This window comes from Bos grunniens, chromosome 29 (genome assembly GCF_055505025.1).
Source record: "Bos grunniens cultivar Pamir isolate PY7600 chromosome 29, Bosgru_T2T1.0, whole genome shotgun sequence".
In the NCBI taxonomy this organism is placed as follows: domain Eukaryota; kingdom Metazoa; phylum Chordata; class Mammalia; order Artiodactyla; family Bovidae; genus Bos; species Bos grunniens.
In genome coordinates, this window is record NC_141193.1 from 9,078,240 (window position 1) to 9,101,329 (window position 23,090).

The window sequence follows — 23,090 nt, forward strand, 5'->3', positions numbered from 1 at the left end:
CTAGGGACTGCTTAAATAGGTTTTAGTATATCCATACAATGGGATATTATTCATTAAAAATTGTACTGTTGATGAGAATTTATTCATACTAAACGATGCTGATAATACAATGAATAAAAAAGAATATTACAAAAGTAATTTAAATAATGTGACCCCATTTCAGTAAAAAATACAAATTCATTTAAGAAGAAAAATGGATAATGATATTTACTCTCTGAGTAGAGGGATTATGAGTTTTTTTTTCTTGCTTCTTTGAGTTTTTGAATATGAGGAACATGTATTATTTCTAGAGATTGTTACAAAATGAAAGGCTATGCTACCCATTGGTTTTTAATTTTCCTTATATTTTTGTGTACTAAATTTTCTATTATGAACATACATTTTTCTTATAATTCCTGACACATACCTGTGCTTCCCACCTACATGAAATGGATTAGTTACCTTAGAGGGAGAAAAAGGACACCTAAAACAGGATCTCTCACAGGTCTCTCAATGAAACCGTTTAGTGAACAATCCTACTAGTCTTTACACCACTGGATTTTCAATCTTCATAATAATTTAAGCTGCAACAAACTGTCAAAACTACAACAAACAAACAAAAACTTCTCTTTGAAAACAGAGCTTCATTCCACTTAGAGAGTCCCAAGTGTCTATGACAGACACTGAATTAAGTATTTATATACATATTAAATCAAATCCTTACAAAAACTGAAGCTTATAAATGTCAGAATCAAGTTTTAAACCTGAACGTTTTTTGAAAGCCAATGCTTCTTCTCTCTCTGTCTACCAGCCAGATCACTTGTCTCTTTTGCTGGTCTGTAATGTATGTGCTACTTATCTGAAAATTTACTAATCAAGTTTATGTATACATATTTTTGTGGTGGTTATACTTATGACATTCAGTTTATTAATTTAATTACATATGAACTCAGAATCAAATTATACAAAGTAATACACTTAACATTTAGAAATACTGCTTTGTTTCCATTAACATTTTATGAATTAATTTAACTTTTCCCGTATATTTTCTGCATTCATGTGCATCTTTATCATGATAGGGTACTTTTTGAATAAATGATTTTGAGTAAATAATTTTAAGTAATGAGAAAAGTTGAGCAATAGACTTTTCCAGAGCTCCGATCCTCTCATCTATATATGTATTTTCAAGCCCTAAGATTATTATTTATTGAATCTTATTTCTCATGGGTTAGTTATATAAAGTAAGGATTTAGTGTCACTGGTTCAAAATTTTTATAGATTGTACTTCATTTAAAGTTACTTTAGGGACTTTCCTGGCAGTCCAGTGGTTAAGACTCTGTGCTTCCACTGAAGGGGGTTAAGATCACTGGTTAGGGAACTGGGCTCCCACACACCATGAGATGTGGCCAAAATAAAGTAACAATAATGATAAGGTTATTTAAAAACTTGGTTATGTTCCTTGTGCTGTATGACATATCCTTGTAGCTTATTTATTTTATTTACAGTAGTTTGTGCCTCTTCATCTACTCCTGTATTTTGCCCCACCCCTTTCCCTTTCCTGACTGGTAACCACTAGCTTGTTCTGAGTCTGTTTTGTTATATTCATTTTTGTTAGATTCCACATACAAGTGATAACATACAGTATTTGTCTTTGTCTATTTCTTCTTTTGTTCTCTTCCCTTGTGATTTGATGACTCTCTCTAGTGTTATGTTTGGATTCCTTTTGCTCTCTTTCCTTTTTTTGGGCTGCACCTCACGGCTTGCAGGATCTTAGTTCTCCAACTAGAGTCTGAACCCAGGCCCTCAGCAGTGAAAGCCCAGAGTCCTAACTGTTGGACTGCCAGGGAATTCTCTTTCTCTTTTGGGTGTGTATCTATTACAGATTTTTGGTTTGTGGTTACCACGAGGTTTCTATATATGTGATTATTCTAGGTTGCTGATGTCTCAATTTCAAACAAATCTTAACAACCCTGCATTTATACTCCCCTCCTCTCTCAAGTTTATGTTTTAAAACTCCATTGAACGAAGCCGGTAAGATCCTGTCCCCATACCTCTTAACCTTTTCCTCCAGCAGCACACTGAGTAGGTAAGCAGTGGAAAAATGGGGAGGAAAAATAGGAAAAAGGCACACTAGTGGAGGTTTCCAAATTCTTATCAAGCCTGTGTTAGATGGATTACTGGGGGGGAGAGAAAGACAGAAGAAGCTTTGGATTGGATGTGAGAGTCCACTTTTGATTTAGATTGGGGGAAAATACACTAATAAACCTGACTGTTTGAATTTTCTAAACTGCAGTAAAAAACGGTTTCCATGAATTACTTATTTTGGTGGTATCCATTCCTTCAACACCAGCAGAATATAGACTACACTGTTAGAGAAATAAGTTATTCTGGGAACAACTTTGTAGAATGACTTCTATAACACCAAAGCTTTTTCCTTTATGATAGTTTCTACAGATTATTAAAACTTCTTCTAATACATAAAGAAAAATGAAGTGTTTGAAATTTATCTAAAATTAGTATAATGAAAATGAGAAATTAATCAGTTCTTTCAAACATCTTTTCTTATTCTAATTTTAAAACAAATTATTTTTTGACTTCTCTGGTCGTGAAGTGGTAAGAATCCACCTGCCAATGCAGGGGACATAGGTTCAATACCTGGTTCGGGAAGATTCCACATACTGCGGAACAACTGTCCCTATGCTACAACTACAGAGATGGCGCCTGTGCTCATCAACAAGAGGAGCCACAACAATGAGAAACTGATACACCACAACGAAGAGCAGCCCTCGCCTACCTCAACCAGAGAAAGCCCTGGTGCAGAAATGAAGACCCGGCACAGCCAAAAATAAATAAGTTTTATCATTTAGCTACCCTTTTTGCTTTATAGCTGAGACCCACCCCCCCCCCCACACAAAAGGCATTCCTTCCACTCTTTCTCATGACCACAGTTCTTTTCTTTTTTTAAAATTTTTCATTGAAGGATAATTGCTTTACAGAATTTTGTTGTTTTCTGTCAAACATCAGTATCAATCAACCATGGTTGTACATATGTCCCCTCCCTCTTGAACCCCCCTTCCATCTCCATCCCCATCCCACCCCTCCAGGTTGACACAGAGCCCCTGAGTTCCGAGACATATAGCAAATTCCCATTGACTATCTATTTTACATATGGTAATGTAAGTTTCCATGTTACTCTCTCCATACATTGTAGTTTTGATTTGCATTTCTCTAATAATGAGTGGTGTTGAGCATCTTTTCATGTGTTTGTTAGCCGTCTGTACATCTTTGGAGAAATGTCTGTTTAGGTCTTTTCTCCACTTTTTGATTGGGTTGTTTCTTTTTCTGGTATTGGGCTGTATGAACTGCTTGTGTATTTTGGGAATTAGTCCTTTGTCAGTTGTTTCATTTGCTATTATTTTCTCCCATTCTAAGGTTTGTCTTTTCACCTTGTTTACAGTTTCCTTTGCTATGTAAAAGCTTTTAAGTTTAATTAGGTCCCACCTGTTCACTTTTGTTTTTATTTCCATTACTCTAGGAGGTGGGTCCTGGAGGATCTTGCTTTGATTTATGTCATTGAGTGTTCTGCCTATGTTTTCCTCTAAGAGTTTTATAGTTTCTGATCTTACATTTAGGTTTTTAATCCATTTTGAGCTTACCTTTGTGTATAGTGTTAGAAACTGTTGATGTAGCTGTTCAGTTTTCCCAGTACCACTAATTGAAGAGGCTATCTTTGCCCCATTGTATATTCTTGCCTCCTTTGTCAAAAATAAGGTACCTACAGGTGCATGGGTTTATGTTTGGGCTTTCTATCTTTTGTTCCATTGGTCTGTATTTGTTTTTGTGCCAGTACCATACTGTCTTGATGACTGTAGCTTTGTAGTACAATCTGAAGTCAGGAAGGTTGATTCCTCCAGCTCCATTCTTCTTTCTCAAGACTTTTTTGGCTATTTGGGGTCTTTTGTGTTTCCATATGAATTGTGAAATTTTTTGTTCTAGTTTTGGGGAAAATGCCTTTGGTGATTTGATAGGGATAACAGTGAATCTGTAGACTGCATCTGGCAGTACAGTCATTTTCACAATATTGATTCCTCCTAGCCAGGAACATGGAATATCTCTCCATCTGTTTATGTCATCTTTGATGTTTTTCATCAGTGTCTTATAATTTTCTGTATACAGGTCCTTTGTCTCCTTAGGTAGGTTTATTCCTATTTTATCCTTTTTGTTGCAATGGTGAATGGGATTGATTCCTTAATTTCTCTGATTTTTCACTATCAGTATATAGGAATGTAAGTGATTTCTGTGTATTCATTTTGCATCCTGCAACTTTGCTAAATTCACTGATTAGCTCTAGTAATTTTCTGATAGTATCTTAAGGGTTTTCTATGTACAGTGCAAATAGTGAGAGCTTTATTTCTTCTTTTCCAATCTGGATTCCTTTTTTTCTTCTCTGACTGCTGTAGCTAGGACTTCCAAAACTATGTTGAATAACAGTGGTGAGTGGACACCCTTGTCTTGTTCCTGATCTTAGGGGGAATCCTTTCAGCTTTCACCACTGAGAATAACGTTTGCTGTGGGCTTACCATATATGGCCTTTACTACGTTGAGTAAGGTTCCTCCTGTGCCCATTTTTTGGAAGAGTTTTAATCATAAATGTGTGCTAAATTTTGTCAAAGGCTTTTTCTGCATCTATTGAGAGTATCATATGGTTTTTATCTTTCAATTTGTTAATATGGTGTATCACACTGACTGATTTGCATATATTGAAGAATCCCTGCATCCCTGGAATAAACCCAACTTGATCATGGTGTATGAGCTTTTTAATGTGTTGTTGAATTCTGTCTGCTAGAATTTTGTTGAGGATTTTGCATCTATATTCATCAGTGATATTGGCCTGTAGTTTTATTTTTGTGTGTCATCTTTGTCTGTTTTTTCATGACCACAGTTCTTGATGGCAACCCAGGATCTCAGTAAAAACTGCTAAACTGAGCCAGTTACTGTCCTCTCCCCCATCAGAGGTCTAGGAGGCAGACTGATTTTCTCCCCAAACTTTATGCCATTTTTTCCTTTTTCAAAACCTTTTTGTGCTCACTAGACCTCCAATGCATTACTCGTACCTACTTGCCTCTCCCAAAACAATTTCTATTTCATGATTAAAGCTTTCTCTTATTAAAAAATCATTTTAGAAAATTTCATATTTACAGAAAAGACTGTTGCTTTTATTCAGCACTGTTTCTGCTGCTGTTAACATGTTATATTAGTATGGTGGTATTGATAAACGTCACAATTAATGAACTAATATTGATACATTGATACACTGATACATTGATAACTAAAGCCCATACTTCCCTGAGATTTCAATAACTTTTCCCTAATGCCCCCTCCCTGTTTCAAGATCCCATCTAGGAAACCACATCACATTTTGTCGTCATGTCTCTTTAGCTGCCTTTGGACTATGGCAATTTCTCAGGCTTTCTTTACTTCGATGATCTTGACAATTTTGAGGACTGCTCAAGTATATTTCACAGAATGTCCCACAATTTGGGCTCATCTGATGTTCTTCTCATTGTTAGGCTGTAGTTATGCATTTCAGGGAGGATTACCACTGAGGGGTAACCCTTCACTGAGGTGAAGGGCTGCCTCGTCATACCATATCAAGGTACGTACTATTAATATGACTTATCAGTGATGATGTTAACCTTGATCCCCTGGCTGAGGTAGAGTTTGCCAAGTTTCCCCATGGTAGTACTTTTCCCCACCCTTCTATACTGTACCCTTTAGAAGCAAGTTACTAAGCATTTCCCCCACTTAAGGCATGGGGGAGAATCTACATAAACTGGCAGGCTAATTTTTAATAATTTTAATTTACTAGAGCTAACATAACTACTGTAAAAACAGACCAATTAACAATGTTTTGGCCCTCTGGAATCAATAAACCAAATAAGACCTAATATCCATTCAACTTATTTGCTATTGGAAACAAATTCCAATCGGACTGGAAGCACCTTATGGCTAAGGATCATCTTACATGTCCATCTTACATCTTTCATAAGGCACAGAATATGATGGTCAGCATACAGTAGAAGACACAGGATATGGAGGCTTGAACATTATAGAGCCTTAGCAAGAGTTTAAATTGTTATTTCAGAAACAGACTTTGAGTCTGGACATTTAGCCCTACTAATGTAGTAGTTATGCATTTCACTCTAGAAGTCAAGATGCTCACTCTGTTACAAGACTAAAGAGCTGGAAAGCTTTCTGTGTACATATGTAGAGTAAATGCATATGCAATCTAAGAGGAAAAGTAAGCAGAACTCTTCTTGCAAAAGAAACAAAATTAGAAAGTCTGACAAACAAAACAAAGCATAAAAATAGTAAATCAGTTACAAATGTTTTAATAACCCAACTTCTAAGTAGTGCTATATTTACTGTTAGGAATATTTTACTCTTCTGCAAATAATGTTTAAAACATATTAAATCAAAATCTCAGATTCTGTTAGAAGATGGAAATCAGACTTATTTTAACACATTTTAAAATTCTGCCACATCATACTAGGTTACTATTGAGTACTTAATAGAAGTGAATCTCTCATACACCAAAATGTGGCATTCAAGTGGTTATAATTTTCTGGATTTAAAGCCATTAGTGGAAAATTAACTAGAGTCCAGAAGTAGTAAAAGAACATAATCTTAAACATACAGTATATTTGGATATAGTATTATGCACTTATATGAAAAGTCTCTCCTCAGCACCAAAATGAATATATCAATTTCCATATGCAGAAGGTTCTGCAAAGTTTACAATCTGATTTTCAAAAACAATATTTTCTTAACCTGAGGTTTATGAGTAGATTTTATAGTAGTTCATGAATCTGTGAAAGTTGATGCAATACTTCATTTATATGCATTATTTTCCTGGGAGTACAGGTTCTCCATTTACTCATCCATTCCATAAAGTCTTTGCTCTCATTAAAAAAATACGAAGGCCTGCTTTGTGCCAGGTTCTGACAGGCATTAGAGATAGAGCAGTAAATAAAACAGCAAAAATCTCCACTCTGATGAAACTTCTATTTTGTGGCAGACAATATACAAAATAAATAAGTCAAATACTGTAAGACAGATTATGACAAGTGATAAGAAAAATAAAGCAGGAAAAGCCTACAGGGTGTTTTTCTCTTATGCAATTTTGATAAGGTAGCCAGGCAAAGATCTAAGGGAGGTGAGAAAGTGAAGAGCTGTAGGAATGTATGAGGGAAGAGCATTCTAGGCACAGTGAGCAGCAAACAAGACACTGAGAGAGGTATTCCTGGTATGAAAAATAACAAGATCAGTGTGGCTAAAGCTAGGTGAGCAAGGGGTAGGCTGGGGCCAGATACTACAGGGCTTCATAAGCTTTCTAAGGACTTCAGCATTTAATCTGAGTGTGATCAGAAGTGACTAGAGCATATGCCAATGAGTGAAATGATCTGACTTACATTTTTCAGACTCATACCAGCTGCTGTGTGGAGAATAGACTGAAGAGAGCCAAGAGAGAAAGTCTGGAGATCAGTTAGGAGGCAATTGCAGTAATTCAGGAGAGCTATGACAATAGCCTGGACCAGGGTAGCAGCGATGGAGCTTGGGAAAACTGGTAGTCAGTCACTGTAGAATCAATAAGATTTGCTGATTGCTGCGTAAAGGAAAGAGAGGAATCAAGGGCATTTAAAATGAGGAAGAGAGACTTCTCTGGCAGTCCAGTCCTTAAGACTCCATGCTTCCAATGCAGGGAGCATGGGTTCAATTCCTGGTCAGGGAGCCAAGATTCCACACTCCTCACAGTGAGGTTAAAAAATAAATAAATAAAATGAGAAAGAGAAGTAACCACTGGATTTAGTAACATGGAAAATAACTGGTGTATTTGATGAGAGAAGTTTCTGTAGAAAAGTGGAGCAAAAAGCCACCTGGCTTAGAAACCACGGGACCAGAAGTGAAGGTTTCTAAGTTAACTGAACTTGGTTAACCAATAACTGAATTTAAGAGGGTGACAGAACTATTTTTTACCACATGTTGTTTCAAATTTGAAGGAGAGGCAGTGTATGTATTTGAAAGAACTGAGTTGGATCCTTAATCCCTGTTTCATCCTACCTTTAACTTCATAGCCACAATGTTTGATGTATGCTTAAATATTTGTTGAATTAAGTTAATGTACTGGCACAAATTAAACCATAAAGCAATACACAAGTGTAAGACATAAATCAAGTATTTCTGCCTTTTATGTAAAATGAAGACAATGCCCACTGTTGAAATGCTTTCAGGTGGCTCCATATTAGTTTTGCTAAAAGTGTTTTTCAGAATACCTTTCAATATATCCTCAAGGGCAAACTGCCAGTGAGGAAGAAGTCAGAGAGCTCCTGCCTCCAAAACCATGCCCCCACCCCCAGGTTATGATGATGTGCTTATGAGGAAAACTGAACCAACAGACTGGAAAAAACAGATTAGAATATTTCTTTGAAATTTAAAGAGACCATCACAAGAGGAAGCTAACTGCTAACAATTACCCACCCTATCACAAAATGTAAAACAGAAACACAACTGAAGTATTTAAAGGGATTTTCTGCAGGAGTTCCCCAGTGGTCCACTGGTTAAGATTCAGTGCTTTCACTGCCATGGCATGGATTCAGTCCCTGGGTTGAGGAACTAAGATTCCCTCAAGTGGTGGAGAGCAACCAAAAAAAGAAAAGTAAGAAATAAGGGGATTTTCTCTGAAATTGCAGTATTACACAGTAACATGTCCTACTCTAGTAACAGATGTTACTAGTCACAGATATGTAGTAAAACACTGCAATGATGCAATCACAAGCAATACTGATTACAGCTAAATTTACTTAATATACATGCGAGCATGCTAAGTCGCTTCAGTTGTTTGACTCTTTGCAACCCCGCAGACCGTAGCCTGCCAGGCTCCTCTGTCCATGGGATTCTCCAGGCAAGAATACTGGAGTAGGTTGCCGTTCTCTTCTCCAGCGGATCTTCCCAACCCAGGGATAGAACCAGCACCTCTTAAGTGCCCTGCATTGGCAGGCAGGTTCTTTACCACTAGTGCCACCTGGGGACTTCCCTGTGGCTTAGACAGTAAAGAATCCATTGTGTGCAACGTGGGAGACCTAGGTTCAATCTCTGGGTTGGGAAGATCCCCTGGAGGAGGGCATGGCAACCCACTCCGGCATTCTTGCTGAGGATCCCATGGATGGAGGAGCCTGGCAGGCTACGGTCCATGGGGTTGCAAAGAGTCCGAACTGAACCGACGCTATTGAGTGACTAAGCACACACAGCACAGCGCCACCTGTGAAGCCCATTAGTATACACTCTTTTTCAAAAACACCTATAACATACCCAACGATCCAAAATAATTCTAGAAGAGCTGTTACAAATAAATGGGATAAAACTTCAGTTGGTCTCCTGTGCAACTCCTGAATGACTTAAATCATATGAACATAGTATCAACTTGGTAATTTTCATCTAAAAAGTTATATTACAAAATTCATATTTATTTCATAAGTCTGTACAATTAAGGAGGCAGCTATAAATTCATCATTAACAATAAAGTTGGACACAGACTATAAGGTATGTACATACAATAAATACACATAGTTAATCATTTATTTGGAGCTTTTATAATTCTGCTCAGAATTACAAAAACGGTAGTTCTAGGTTTATGGCTAGTCTAAAGAGAAGTGCCCTTCTACAGAACAATGTCTTGGCTCACACAAAACTGGAAACCTTAATGTTCCTTCTGCCCTTCAATGACACGTCACCAATTCCTTCACTACCAAGCTTCATTTACAGATGCTTATAAACTGCACAGGATTAAACAGGTGACTACTGTATCAGTAAGGATACATAATTTCCTCATCACAGAAAACAGTGGGACACGAATGAGGGACTGGACAACACCACCATCACAGAATACAATAAAAGCGATAATACTAGTTTCATTTTGTTTACAGACCATCTCTAAAATAATAAAAATAAAAGCACCGATGCTCTTACCAGCTACTACATGAACAACTCCTTAGAGATTTCAATTTAAGGAAGGTGTAAGTGTTAAATATATGTGGACTGGTTTGTTTGATCAGAGTGGTTAAATTATTTGTGAATCTGACTCTAAAAGAAAATAGCATTAAAATATATCTTCTATTACCAGGGAATAAAAACCATTCAAATCAACAAGCATTTGTGAACCATACTACATGACCGTTCTTGCCCTTTCCTGTCCTCTTGCTTCCATTGACAGAAGTTTTATAATGTATCATAACTATACTTATGGTCAGCATGCTGCAGAAAATATCTTAGCATACTGATGCCAAGCGACCTATGAAACATCCTGGCTGCACCCCCAACTTATTTAACAGGTCAGCTGAGTGAAAGGAGTGGCAGCTCTTATAAATACAAGGGGTCAAAAGCTGAAAAAACCAATTCACTTTTATAAAGAAGAACAAAGTATAAGAGCATCCTTTACTGTGAGGAAGATTCATGATTTCTCACTTCTTATTCAATTGTTCTTTGTATCTATATATTTTAAACCTACAAATAGATGTATCAAATACTAGGTATTGTTATTCAATAAAAGTTAGGAGTTAAGGGCAGCAAATTTGTCTAGGTCACATTCCTGAGACTTAGCATGTGCACAAGGTCATATGGTCAATAAGCACAGACAGGACTGAAACATAGGTATCTCTGGGACTCAAGTCTGTGTGTTTATCACCATATTACACACTCACTGCTAATCTGATGTGTACAATACAGACTGCAGTGCTGAACAGGTAGGTAGTCAGAGTTTTTTTTTTACTTAAGAGTTAAGACTGAAAATACATATTACATAATCATGTGATTGACTGATATGTTAGAACAAAGTGTAAAAATGAAGCCATAAAAAGTACATGGAACAACTCAGTTTCACGAGTGAGGAAAGAAGTAATTAAAACAAAAACTTGTGTGTGTGTGTGTTTTTAGTTATCCAAGCTGTTTTTTGCTTTGAGCTAACTTTCATGAAGAGATACAAGAAATGTAGCTTTATTTTGGCACCATGATTTTCAGAGCAATAATAAAGAACAGTCTCTAGCAAGTTAAAGAATTTCAAAGGCTATAGACAGTAAACTATTAAACCACTTTTTAAGTTCAGGCAATAGACAGGTATCTATACTTGATATCTAATAAGGCAACCCTCATCCTAAAAAGAATACTAATTATTTATGTATCTTTCACCTCAACCTCAAATTTCTGCCTTTGAAATCTTTGTTGTTCTTCAAAGGCAGAAATCTGGGAAGGCATTCCTGGCTCCTGACCTTCTCTATACGTCACTGCCAGCTGCGCTAACACTGAATGCGCTGGATGGGGGGAGCGCTATCACTGATCACTTTTAATTAGAAACTAAATCTTAAAATTTGTTACTAAACAGGTAGGTCAAGACACAATTTGTTTCCTGCAGGCATCAAGTGACCACCTACTCTTCTTTTTTTTTTAAACTCTTATTTTTTGAAAGTTTCTAAAACCAAGAGAAGCTTGGTGAATGAAAACGAAGCTAAAGGTTGACATTAACACTTACAGATTTTAAAACAATCAAGGTAAATTTTTAAAGAATCCATTTTATGAGTCAAATTTTGTAATAACAAACTTCATCTTATTTTCATGGTGCAAAAGCCTAAGACATTTCCTCTGAGAGATGGAGAAAACATGTAGCAAGGAGGAAGAGCTTTGGCAATGAAATTCTGACTATGCACTACAGTGTCTTAAGCTAAACTTTTCAAGTAGTGACCTGACAAATGAGGATCTTGCACTGAACTCACTAAAACTGTATTAATGATTTTTATACAATATTAATACATATTTGCAGTGGATCAGAGTTCAAGGTGGCGAAAGTATCTATTTTTCAAGTGTATCAAAAATTTAAAATCAAGAAAATCAAAGGTATGCACAAAAGGGCCAACAACGTAAGAGTAACCAATAACAAGTGATTAAAGCCAAAACATCAAGTTGCTAAGTATATAACGAAGCTGCTGTTCATCTGGACCTTTGCCCAGAACACAAAAATTTGGAGGAGAAATGGTAGTGGTTTAAAGGGGACAGGGGTTCTAAATTTGCTGCCTCATTCCTTTATCTGGACAGCTCATCTTGGCCTTGCAGAAGCTTCCTCTGATAACTGTTTCTACTGAAATGTCCATAACCACACTGGAAAATCCGAACGGGTACCAAAGCATTTACGTGGAAATCCACTGTTTGAAAAACACCTAGAGACTATATTGAAAGCTAAGATAAATTTTGTTCTTTAGAGAATCAATGCAAGATTCTCGCAAAGGAGACAATGAAGCATTTTAAAACGTCTCAAAATTCTTTAAGGTAGCTAAATAAAGAGCAAAATTATCTGTACTCCCCCGAGCTTATGGTCCTTCGACAAAAAGCTTTTCTTCTTCTTCAAAGACTGAGTTCCTTTAAGAACCACCACCACCTGCTCATGGTGCTTTTTTTTTCCCCCTCAAGACGGCATCTGCACTGCAGATCTCTGCTCGAGGGGAGCTTGCCAGCCAGCTCCCACCAGCAGGCAGAAGCGTATACAATGGAAACTAAAAGCGGCCTGCAGCTTCCCTCCTAGTCTTTCATAGAGATGCGAGGAGAAGGGGGTTCCATCAGCCCCTGCTTTGTCTGAATTTTCTCCCCCTCCCCCCTTTCTGCGGGAAACACCCCCTTTTGTTATACGTCGATCAATAACAGCCGACAAAAAGCATGGAATTAAAACATGTCGACTGCTTGGCATGACTCTATCTATTCTCTTCTAGAATATAAGCTGCTAACCTCGTGTCCCCACCCCCACGCCGCGCCAGTGAAGAGCAGGCTGTGTTGCAGATGCAGCCACGGATCCATCTTGGACCGTCAGCAGCTCCCTCCCAAATCTTCCCTGAGCTATTCTCATCACGCCTCCTTCTACCTCCGAGCCTCTGAAAAATCGGGCATTCCGAGTGTGGCCACAAAAAAAATTATTAAAGGCGGATGAAAACAGTACAGAAAACGGCTTCAGTGTTTCCATTAAACTTCCTCATTCTCCCCACGGGCAACCGAAAAAAAAAAACAACAACCATATTTTCTGGAAGACAACCATGAACGGTTGGTTCTGTCAACACCTGTCTGCAAACCTGCAGTGCAGCCCAACCCTTTCACCGCCATCCCCTCAAAATCCTAACAGGGCATTTCTCCTACCACCAACCTGCCCCGATCCTCTCAGTCTCTCTAATCCTCCACTAAATCACCCCGGTTTAGAGGACGGATTCGCCCCCCCGCCGCTACACTGGTATCTTGCGCCCACCTGCCCAGTCTCGGCGTTAACGCCCCCGGGAATATCTCCCCTCCCCCAGTCTTCCCCACACCCCGTTATTTCCTCACCGCCTGCAAGACCTGTCACCCCCCTCCCCCTTAGCCCATTTTCCAGACGCTCCTTCCCGGGGGCTGAAGCCTCCAGGACGCGAGGATGGTGTGCCGTCCCTGACCCCCTAGGGCCCCCCTCCCGAGGTCGGGGTCCCCCGGCGCGCCTCACCCGCACAGGAGGAGCCGCAGCTCTTCGTCCCCAGGGCGGGGCAGGCTCCCGGGCTCCCGCTGCCACCACCGGGCGCAGATGACTCGGCCCCGGAGGACGACGAAGAGACGGACGGGGACTGAGTGGCTGCCGACGGCTCCGCCATGGCTGCACGAGCAAAGGCGGGAGAGGGGTGAAGAGAGATGTGGGACGGGAGACAGGGAGGGGAGAGAAAATAATTCTGCAGCTGGCTCTCCAAATTCGCCTCGCCTCTCCTACTCCGAGGACAGACTCCGACGGACTGACTGACTCAGCCGAGCGCCGCGAGAGGGCGGGAGAGCGACCGCGCAGGCGCACAAGGGCCCTCGGGCGGGGGCGAGACGGTCGCCTTGCGCCCACTGACGCAGGGCGCAGGCGCAAGAACTGTCCCTCGGCGCTCCTCCAGGGAAGGAGGGCCAAAACCTGCTTCGCGCAGCGCCAAGGCCCTTGGAGAGGTGGGCGGCGCCCCTCGGGGACCTGGCGCAGGGGGCGTGGTCAAACACCAAGCTCCTCCCACCACTGCGGCCGAAGTTGAGGTGGGCCCTGCGGCTTAGTGTTTCTCCACGGATTTTTCTGTGATTGTTTTAGCTTAGGCTGATTATGTGTTTTAACGATAGAAATTTCTTTTTGCTTCCATTAGTGAAGCATATCTTTCCTACAGATTCCAGAGCCGATGTTTTTTGTCTGAGGCGTTCCTACTCGTGACTCCGATGGTGACAACCACAGTGTAGGCCCACTGTGCAAGGTGATTTATGGATTTTTCTGGATATATCCTAATACCCCATCACCATGAGGGACAGATGGTACTATCTCCCATTTGGTAGGTGGAGAAAGATGCTATACAGAATGAAAAACTATTCCAATAACATTGCAATGCAGCCGCAGAACCTGCTTCACGTTCTTATCGTTACTCTTCCCCAGAAGGGGTCTACCTTGGGTCCCAAGGTTGCCAGTTCCCTGTCGAATAACTAACAGAGAAGACATGAACGAAAAAAAAAAAAAGCAAAACTAATGAGAAAGATGAGCCAGAAGATAACAGCCTGACTGTGGTTATGGGATGGTAAAATTAGGGGTTAAAAATTGAGAATATGGCACAAAAGACATATAATTGAATTTATTCGTCGCCTGAAAGGGGTCCTTAGTGGAAACTGTATTTGAAACCAGATACTATCTAATTTATACTGGATTTTACTCTTGGCTTCTCTGGTTGGCTTGCAAAATTCAAAGCCTTCTACCTACAACTGGCCAAATGATTTGCAATGTGCATGATTCTTTTAAAAAGGGAAATGTAGACTAGGAGTAATAAAAATCAAGGCTATAGGCCTTGTTATTGCTAAAGCAGCAATCAGTGACCCCAAGGGCAATTGCAGGATCAGCAGATCCTGTAAAGATGCAACCTCATGAAGAGGGAGGTAGTCAGCCAAGCAGCGACAGGGAAAGCAATCTGACCAGTGGAAATCTTCTAGAACAGGCGGTGAACTACATCTGCCCTTGATGATTTTAAGGTCAGGTAAAGCCGAGACAGGAGAAAAAAAAAAAAAACAAAAAAAACTTCTGGCCATTGAAACACTCTTAAAAAAAGGCACAGAAGAATATTTCCCAAAATAACTTTGTGGCAAATATCTTACTCTAGCATTTAAAGCATCAGTTGATACTGCAGCAGCTTGTCCTTTGGATGACAGAGAGAAATGCAAGCCAATATGATAATCAAACCAGTTAGCCACCATTCTGATAAATATATAAATTTTAAGCATTTATATTATTAGGTGCTGGATAAGGAAATGAATGATGCTAGTCCTTAACTCTGACAGCAGTTGTAGGATCTGCAGATCCTGCCTGGAAAGGAACCCTATTTCCATATCTAGAAAGAGAGAAAAGAAGATAAAAATCGAGACACTGATGTCTTGGTGGTCTCTTTAGACCCTTCAGGTTTTTCACACGAGGCCTTTGTGCGGGGACTTCCCTGGTGTCCAGTGGCTAAGAGTCTGTGTTCCCAGTACAGGTGGCCTGGGTTTGATCCTTGGTCAGGAAACTAGATCCCACATGCTGCAACTAAAGATTTCATGTACCTCAACTAAGACCCAGTGAAGCCAAATAAATATGTTTTTAAAAAAGGCCTTTGTGCTTGGTCCAGTTCCTGAAGCTGCCTTTCCTTCCTGCTCCATCTGCTGTACCGGTATGTTTTCCTGAGACTGACTCTTGGTTGGGATGTTATTTGTGTACCTGATCCGTTGTACAGATGTTTACTGGTCATTTGCTGTGTGTTTGACACTATTCTGGGAAATCTGGAGGGATCCAAAAAATATGTTTGTCCTGAGTTTACAAGCTAGGTGAGACTTAGAACATAATCACATAAAGTTAAAACAAAATACAAATTAAATAGCAGCCAAAACAACTCCCAAACAACACAAAACTATAACACTGTGATTAGATGACAAGTGATTGTATGAATTTAGGAGTAGATGGAATCACTATGGAGTTATAGTGATTTGGGGAGGTTTTATGAAGAAATTAAGTCACATAGGAGCTTGGAGTGGTAAGGAGGTCCTTAAAGGCAAGAGAGAATGGTGCAAAGTAAATCCATGGGGTGCTTTTTTGCAGGTATACAATACGACCTCCTTCCGGGCAGACCAATCACACAAAAAAGCACGCTTTTCTCCCAGCCCAGTCCATGATGCACTTCAGTGCTGGCTTGTCTGGCAGCACCTGGCCTAGATTTGATCCCTTCTTGGCCTTCCCTTCCACAGGCTGCATTAATGCAACACAAGACCACACAGCCTTCTGAGGTGACTGGAGGCTTAGAAGTGTGAGATGTTTTGGGTGTAGTTAGCCCAGGTTGGCTAGAGCCAAGGGCTTGAATTGGGGCAAAAGGGAGAGAAAATGGAGATGTTTCAGGGCCAGGGTATGGAGAAATAGAAGCAGAGCCCTAAAGAATGAAGGCTTATGAGGATTCAGTATAATTTTTCAGGCAGGGAAGGGCTCAGTTGGAATTGTTAGAGTGCTCACTGGAGTACAGCCATTTTTCAGGAGTTCTGCTGAGCAATTTTTACGGCCGAGGCACTGAGCTGGGAAATCTTTCTTGGTCCTGTTTTTATAGGACAGTATTTACAAAGTTAATTTCCCATCTCGTCTTCTAGGTCATTTTATTATCAGTTTTTTTTTCCTGACTTTTAGGGGAAAAAATTAATTAAAAATTTAATATACTCACACACCATATATGTTTATACTCAAAGGTGTATATACTATAAAGTTTTAATCTATCACTAACCTCTCTGTACCCACTGGTCTCCCCCTCTACACTCACAGTGGTAACTGCTTTTAGGAGCTTTTTTGTGGCAAATGCAAAGGTGAATATACCAAATCTATATTCTTATCTGCCTTTTTAATGCTTCCCAGGTAGTGTATTGGTAAAGAATCTGCCTGCCAATGCAGGAGCTGCAAGAGATGCAGGTTCAATGCCTGAGTTGGAAAGATCCCCTAGAGAAGGAAATGGCAACCCATTCCAGTATTCTTGCCTGGAAAATCCCATGGACAGAGGAGCCTTTGCGGGGTACAGTCCATGGAGTCACAGAGTCAGTACACGACTGAGCACGCGCACACACACACACACCCTTTTTAACACAAATGATAGTGCTTCCTTTCCTTAACAGCAAATTCTAGTGATCTTTTCTAGTGTCTTTTTGAGGCATTAAGACAGTTGTGCTGTTGATTGCAGTTAACAATAACGAAGCAGCTGATAGATTTAGACATTTTATTCTGTTACTATATTGAGGGCCTGATATTCAACTTATAACAGCCTAAGAGTTAGGATTGACTTTTCTTTTGACAAACTAGGACACCAGGTTATTCCCTCATTTTATACACAAGCAAAGTAAGGTATTTAAATGACACCCGGGAATGCCAGTTGTCCAGTCTGTCCCTATGAGTGCCTAGACTGTTGCTTAAATGTGGATCCTGCGAGTAGGTGGTAGGAGAGGAGTCTGAAGTGTGTCCCAGCACAGTGAGTGAAGGTTATTTATTTGCCTGTTTACCCCACAAGGCTGTGAGTCTCTGGAGGACAAGAATGTGCCTTATGTATTGTGGCAGCCTTACTGCCTAGCACTGTGCCTGGTACATAACAAACACTCTGTTTTTGGAAAGCTTTGGAACCTGATTCACAGTGGATATTATTGCAGAAAACAATTTTTCTATTTTTGTCCTTTGTAACATACTTTAGTATGTTGAATATTTATGACTTTGTTTTGCTTTTCCAGAATGAATATAATTACCAATTTTTGAGCACTAATCATGCACCAGTCATAATTACCAAACACATCTCATTTAACTAACTATGATGACTCTGTGGCTTGAGTATTCAAATCATTTGGCAGATGATGATGAAATGAGTTCAAAGAGGTAAACTAACCCAACTGTACAGTTAGTGAGCTAGAATTCAGAACCAGGTCAGTCTGACCACAAAGCCAGTGGCCTTGACCATTCAAACATATCTATATGTCATCTACTTCTTGAAAACCACAAGGAAAGCTCAGCCTCTGGTCATACTATATTGTTTATCTCCAGGGTTTTGATAACCATGAATACTTGAGAAGGAAACAGTAATAACAAAATAGGCTTCTTGTTTACAGGAGTTTTTTTCTGAGTTGGGACTAATCCTAAAGTCTACTTATCATTTGTATTGTGTTGTTCCGAGTGCCAAAAACTTCTACAATATATGCAGAAGGCTGAGGTGCTGACATTGACCTTGATGATGTTATACTGAGAAAGATGTAATGTCACTATTTGCTGTCACTTCCTGACAGGGTGCATTTCAATGTATCTCTATTGGGAAGCCTTAAAATAGAATAGTGGAGAAGGAAATGGCAAACCACTCCAGTATTCTTGCCTGGCGAATCCCATGGACAGAGGAGCCTGGCAGGCTATAGCCCATGGAGTCATAAAGAGTTGGACATGACTGAGTGACTAACACAAATTAGAACAGGGTATGTTGTTTAAAAGCAAAAATTAGATATTTAGTATTAAAGGAACAAAAAAAGAGAGTGGGTAGTGTTACGTGTAATGTGTACTTTCTTTATTCATCCTTTAAGTACTTGAGTTCCTACTTTCTGCCTGGCACTGTTTGGGGGCACTGGAGATACAAGCAGTGAACACAAACAAAAATTCCTGTCTGTTTGTAACTTATGTTCTAATGGGAAGACACAAACGAAAAGTAAAACAGAAGTTGGATGTTGAGCAGTCTTATAGAGAAGGATGGGGAAGGGGAATATAGGGGTTTCCCTGATAGCTCAGATGGTAAAGAGTCTGCCTGCAATGCAGGAGACTCAGGTTCGATCCCTGGGTCGGGAAGATTCCCCTGGAGAAGAAAATCCCATGGACGGAGGAGCCTCCTGGATGGAGGAGTCCATGGGGTTGCAAAGAGTTGGATATGACTGAATGACTAACACTATATGCTCATCACCACCATGTTCAATTTAACTTTTTCAATTGTTTCTGGCAATCGTGACAAGTCATTAGTCTCTGGCCCCTTTCTCTGAGCGTGCCGCACATGCCTTGGATTTGTGTAACATCTTGCTTTCTGCGCAGACAATGTGAAACCCCAATAACCACTTGTCCTGATAGTCACATCTAGTTTCTTGTTGGTCAGTTAGTTTAGCTTGAATCTAGATTCACATATAATGCCTGGAGGAGGTATTCAAATAACCTTGAGAGTTTGCAGAGAATCAGAAGGGGCAGGGGAAAAGAAAGCAAAACAGGACCTCTTTAGTATAAGTTTAGGTTGAATCATCTTTACTTCTTTACTGCTGGCCTAATCACTCTGGGAATGAAACCCAGATCAAGGGCATCGCACAGACTAGAGATGGCTGGAAGGAGGTTCTGGGTAGGTTATAAAAGGTAAGACAGAAGAAAGTGGAATAATGTGTCAAATGAATGAAGCAAGGGTGATGCAAGAGGTGGTAGCGGTGGTGGCGACAGACACTTTAGCCTCTCATCAGCTACTTACCCCCAAGACAACTGTCCCTACCCCAACAAATCCAAAATAACAATATTCTTCAATTGTGACGACTGCCAGTTTTGCAATCACATGTGAGTGTGAATAAAAGCATTTTTGGAGAACCGTGTTTTGTACTGATCTACCATACAGTTTAAGTAAGAGTGTCATTGCCAAAGCAACTTCAAGACAAGCTCCAGGAAGCCAGAGGTTTGTTTACAAAATACAGCCATAGCTTAGAAAGAACAAAGCCAGTGGAAGGACTTTCCCTGGAAGTTCTTATGTTAGCTGTTAAGAGTAGCGATGGTGGGCCATCAGGCTTGGGCAGAGACAGGAATATCGGGAGTAGCTGTAATGGTGATAATGAAGTCACGCCCTCCTCTCCTTGTGAAGTCAAAATCATTTAAAAAACCAGTGATGCTCACGTCATCCGTGGTTGAGGCCTCCCTTCGGTCCTTACGGTAGAGTGCCGCCTACCTATGGCTCCGGCTAGCGTTAAACATCGAAACCCTCCCAAACGCCGCCGGTAGGGGTCCGAGGCCGGTTCCACCAAAGGCCTCGGACCTGGGCCTGGCCTCAAGACTAAGCTGGGCGGGGACCACTGGCCGGCTCGGTTCTCCCCGCATGGCCTGCTGGGAGTTGTAGTTCAGTGGTCGAAGAGCCGCGACAATCCTGGTCCCTCTCTTCCGCTTCCTCCCCGCCCCGGATGAGTTCGCCAAAAGAGAACCGCTGGCGGGTAAACGGAGAACGAGGGGCTACAATTCCCAAGGGACCGTTGCTCCCAGTGCGCAGCCCCAGGTATTCAAGACCGAGTGTCTGACTCCAGCGCACGCGCACACGCGTCGGGCGGTGGCGGGATTTTGCCGCGTGCGCTTTCCCGCCCCAGTCGGCTAGGCGCTCGCTGCGCCTCGGTCGACCTATGCCAACCCTCTGTGTTCTCGCTCTCTCGCGGCTTCGCGCGCCCCTCCTCGCTAGTTTCTGTTAGAGCCCAGGCCACGCCCGTTTCCCGCCTCCAGGGCCTGGTTCGTTCCCGCCCCAGCCCTGCCCTTTTTGCGCCCCTGCTGCTTCTGCTGGAGGCGGAGGCTCCATGTTGTCCCCTCAGCGAGCGGTAGCGGCTGCATCGGGAGGAGCAGGTGAGGCGCCCGATTTCCCCCGAGCCCGCTCCGTGGCCACCTCCACCGCCCTCGCTGCTGTAGCTCCGAGGAGACCGCACGCCCGCGCCGCCGCCCTTCCTCGTCCCGGGGTTGGGACCGCGTGCCCCTCCTTGGTGTTCCTTGGCCGGCTTATTCTGGTCCAGGGGCTGCTCGCGGGGTCGGGACGGTAGGGCACGGGCGGCGCCTTCCTCGGCCACCTTCGGAGGTCGGGCCCTGCGCTCGGGGGAGACTGTTAGTGCCCCTTGGGGCTGCTGCCGCCCGCCTGGCGCCTCCCCTCCCCGCCTGGGGCGGCCCCGAGGGTCGGTGGTCCCGGGGCGTCGTTCCGAGGCTTCGCCCCGCCGGCCCCGCCCTGGCAGAGCTGTGCGCTCTTGGCTGCGGTCCCCTTCCTGCCTGGGCGCTTCGCACACTCGCGGGCCGATTGGCTCTGGCCTTGTCAACGGGCCCAGGGAGCTGAGAAAATATTACAGATGCCGTATTCAACCTTTCAAAAAGCTGTGGAGGGCTGCGAAGTGTCTTTGAGTTGGAAACTTTATTTTTATCCTAACGACCTTGAGTTACAAGAAGTATTAGGAAGACTGATTTTCAACCCCCACTTATCTCCCTAAAGGAGATAATAGAATGTGGCCTAAACTGATTTTTAAGAAGTTCTTTTAGTACGTGTGGTACAATACGTTCTTTTGCTTTCTTGAAGACATAAAGAATAGTGAGTGAAAGTATTAAAAACAAATGGTCACCATAAATTCGTGGGTTTTGATTTCATCTGTCATTTTACCTGAGGTTTTTTTTTTGTTTGCTGCGTGTTCTGTTGAAAAGGCCAAACGTTTTTTTGCGAAATCTAAAGGCAACAACAGAACATTGAAGACTCTTCAATAAATCCCAGCCCTGAAATTTGAACACGAAGTTGGGTAGAATGTTTTGGGAAGGAGAGAAAAGAACTAACGGACCAAAAACGTGGTTTCACATTCTGGCTGGCTTTTGGGGAATCAAAACCTACGTAGTTTTAAGTTTTAAGCCAAGATACGTAGTCAGCATTGCAGTGTTGAGTTTCAAATGAGTGCTTTTTTTTCAGTCCCCACAGAAAGTAGCTCATAGTGTAGAAATCTCTCTTGCTGCTTTAACACCTGTCAAGGAAACGCTTAACTGAAGATCTCTACCAAATGAGGCATTAGGTTCGCAGCGCAGGTTGTTTTATTAGCTATTGTTTACTGTCTTACTGGAGTCATAAAGTTAAGAAAAGTAGTAGTAGAGAAGAAATTTGATGATGTGAGCTAGCATAATTGTTTTAGTTTTCACTAAACAGGGCTTGTTCAGTCGCTCAGTTGTGTCCCATCCTTTGAGACCCCATAGATTGCAGCACACCAGGCTTCCCCGTTTAGAATAGGCTTTTGTAGAATTGGTTTTCTAAGATGTAGCACATGCATTTTTTCATTTTCATGATTCCTAAGTCATAAAAGATATACTCACTAATTATTTAAAATGAAATAATGGAGACTTGTAAGAAGAAATGTAATGTCTTCTCTGCCTCCCCAGTTCCTCAGTGGTAGCCATTACTCAATTTGGTCATATAGTCTAATATTTCTTTGAAATATTAGGGCACCCTAGGGCGTGTGAACTTGTTTGAGAATTGGTTTAAAATTTACCTCTCATGACTAGGCATGCCTTTAAAATTTCTGTGGCCTTGTGTTTCATATTGAGAAATTGTTTAAACAACACAACTATAGTTTAAAGTTAGTCTGAATTTTAAAACATTTTCCTGACTTTGAGATTCTAAGAGCATATTCTCTAAAAAATATCAAGGGGGAAACATGATGGGAAAGCTTTTAGTTAAAAGGAAAAAATAAGTCTTTTAGTTGCTGTAGAGCTGTGGTTCCCAGCTCTGCAGGGACTTTAGAATAATGGGGTTTTTAAAACCTGCCAATGCTTGGAGCTAACTCACAGATTCCGATTTAACTCATTGAGGGGCCAGGCACTAGTGAAAAAGCTCCTAAAACCCAAGCAATTTTTATATTAATAATCAAATTTCCCTATAGGTGGTTGCTTAATTTGAATTGATTTATTGCATTATAGGAAGTATGATTTGTAATGTCAGTATTTTTGTATTGAGTTGGTACTCTTCTGGGCTTCCCCAATGGCTTGGCGGGTAAAGAATCCACCTGCAATGCAGGAGACAGGAGACGGGTTCCATCCCTGAGCTGGGAAGATTCTCTGGAGGAGGAAATGGCAACCTACTCCAGTATTCTTGCCTGAAAAATCCCATGAAAAGAAGAGCCTACAGTCCATAGGGAGGCTAAAGTATATTACAAATTAGAAAGTAGATTTTACAGACAGAGTAGGTGAAAAAGGAGAGAAGTAGATTAATTCTTTATGTTTTGAAATGATGAGGAATCCAAAT

General features: G+C 41.2%; 2 protein-coding genes across 3 annotated transcripts in view; one reads left to right on the top strand and one right to left on the bottom strand.

The window, feature by feature from the left end:
* RTN3 (reticulon 3) overlaps nucleotides 1-13,822 on the bottom strand; it is a 65,989-nt gene extending 52,167 nt beyond the window's left edge. Inside the window, exon 1 of the mRNA XM_086384461.1 lies at nucleotides 13,541-13,822. Coding sequence (XP_086240587.1) covers nucleotides 13,541-13,685 — 145 coding nt within the window. The 5' untranslated portion in view covers nucleotides 13,686-13,822. The remainder of the gene's footprint in view (nucleotides 1-13,540) is intronic.
* Nucleotides 13,823-20,007: 6,185 nt separating this feature from the next.
* The window catches only part of ATL3 (atlastin GTPase 3), a 41,978-nt gene continuing 38,895 nt past the window's right edge, over nucleotides 20,008-23,090 (top strand). Inside the window, exon 1 of one of the 2 annotated variants that reach the window (XM_086384462.1) lies at nucleotides 20,008-20,677. In XM_086384462.1, the coding sequence (XP_086240588.1) occupies nucleotides 20,632-20,677 (46 nt within the window). In that variant the 5' untranslated portion in view covers nucleotides 20,008-20,631. The remainder of the gene's footprint in view (nucleotides 20,678-23,090) is intronic. The other variant, XM_086384463.1, reaches the window with a different exon arrangement.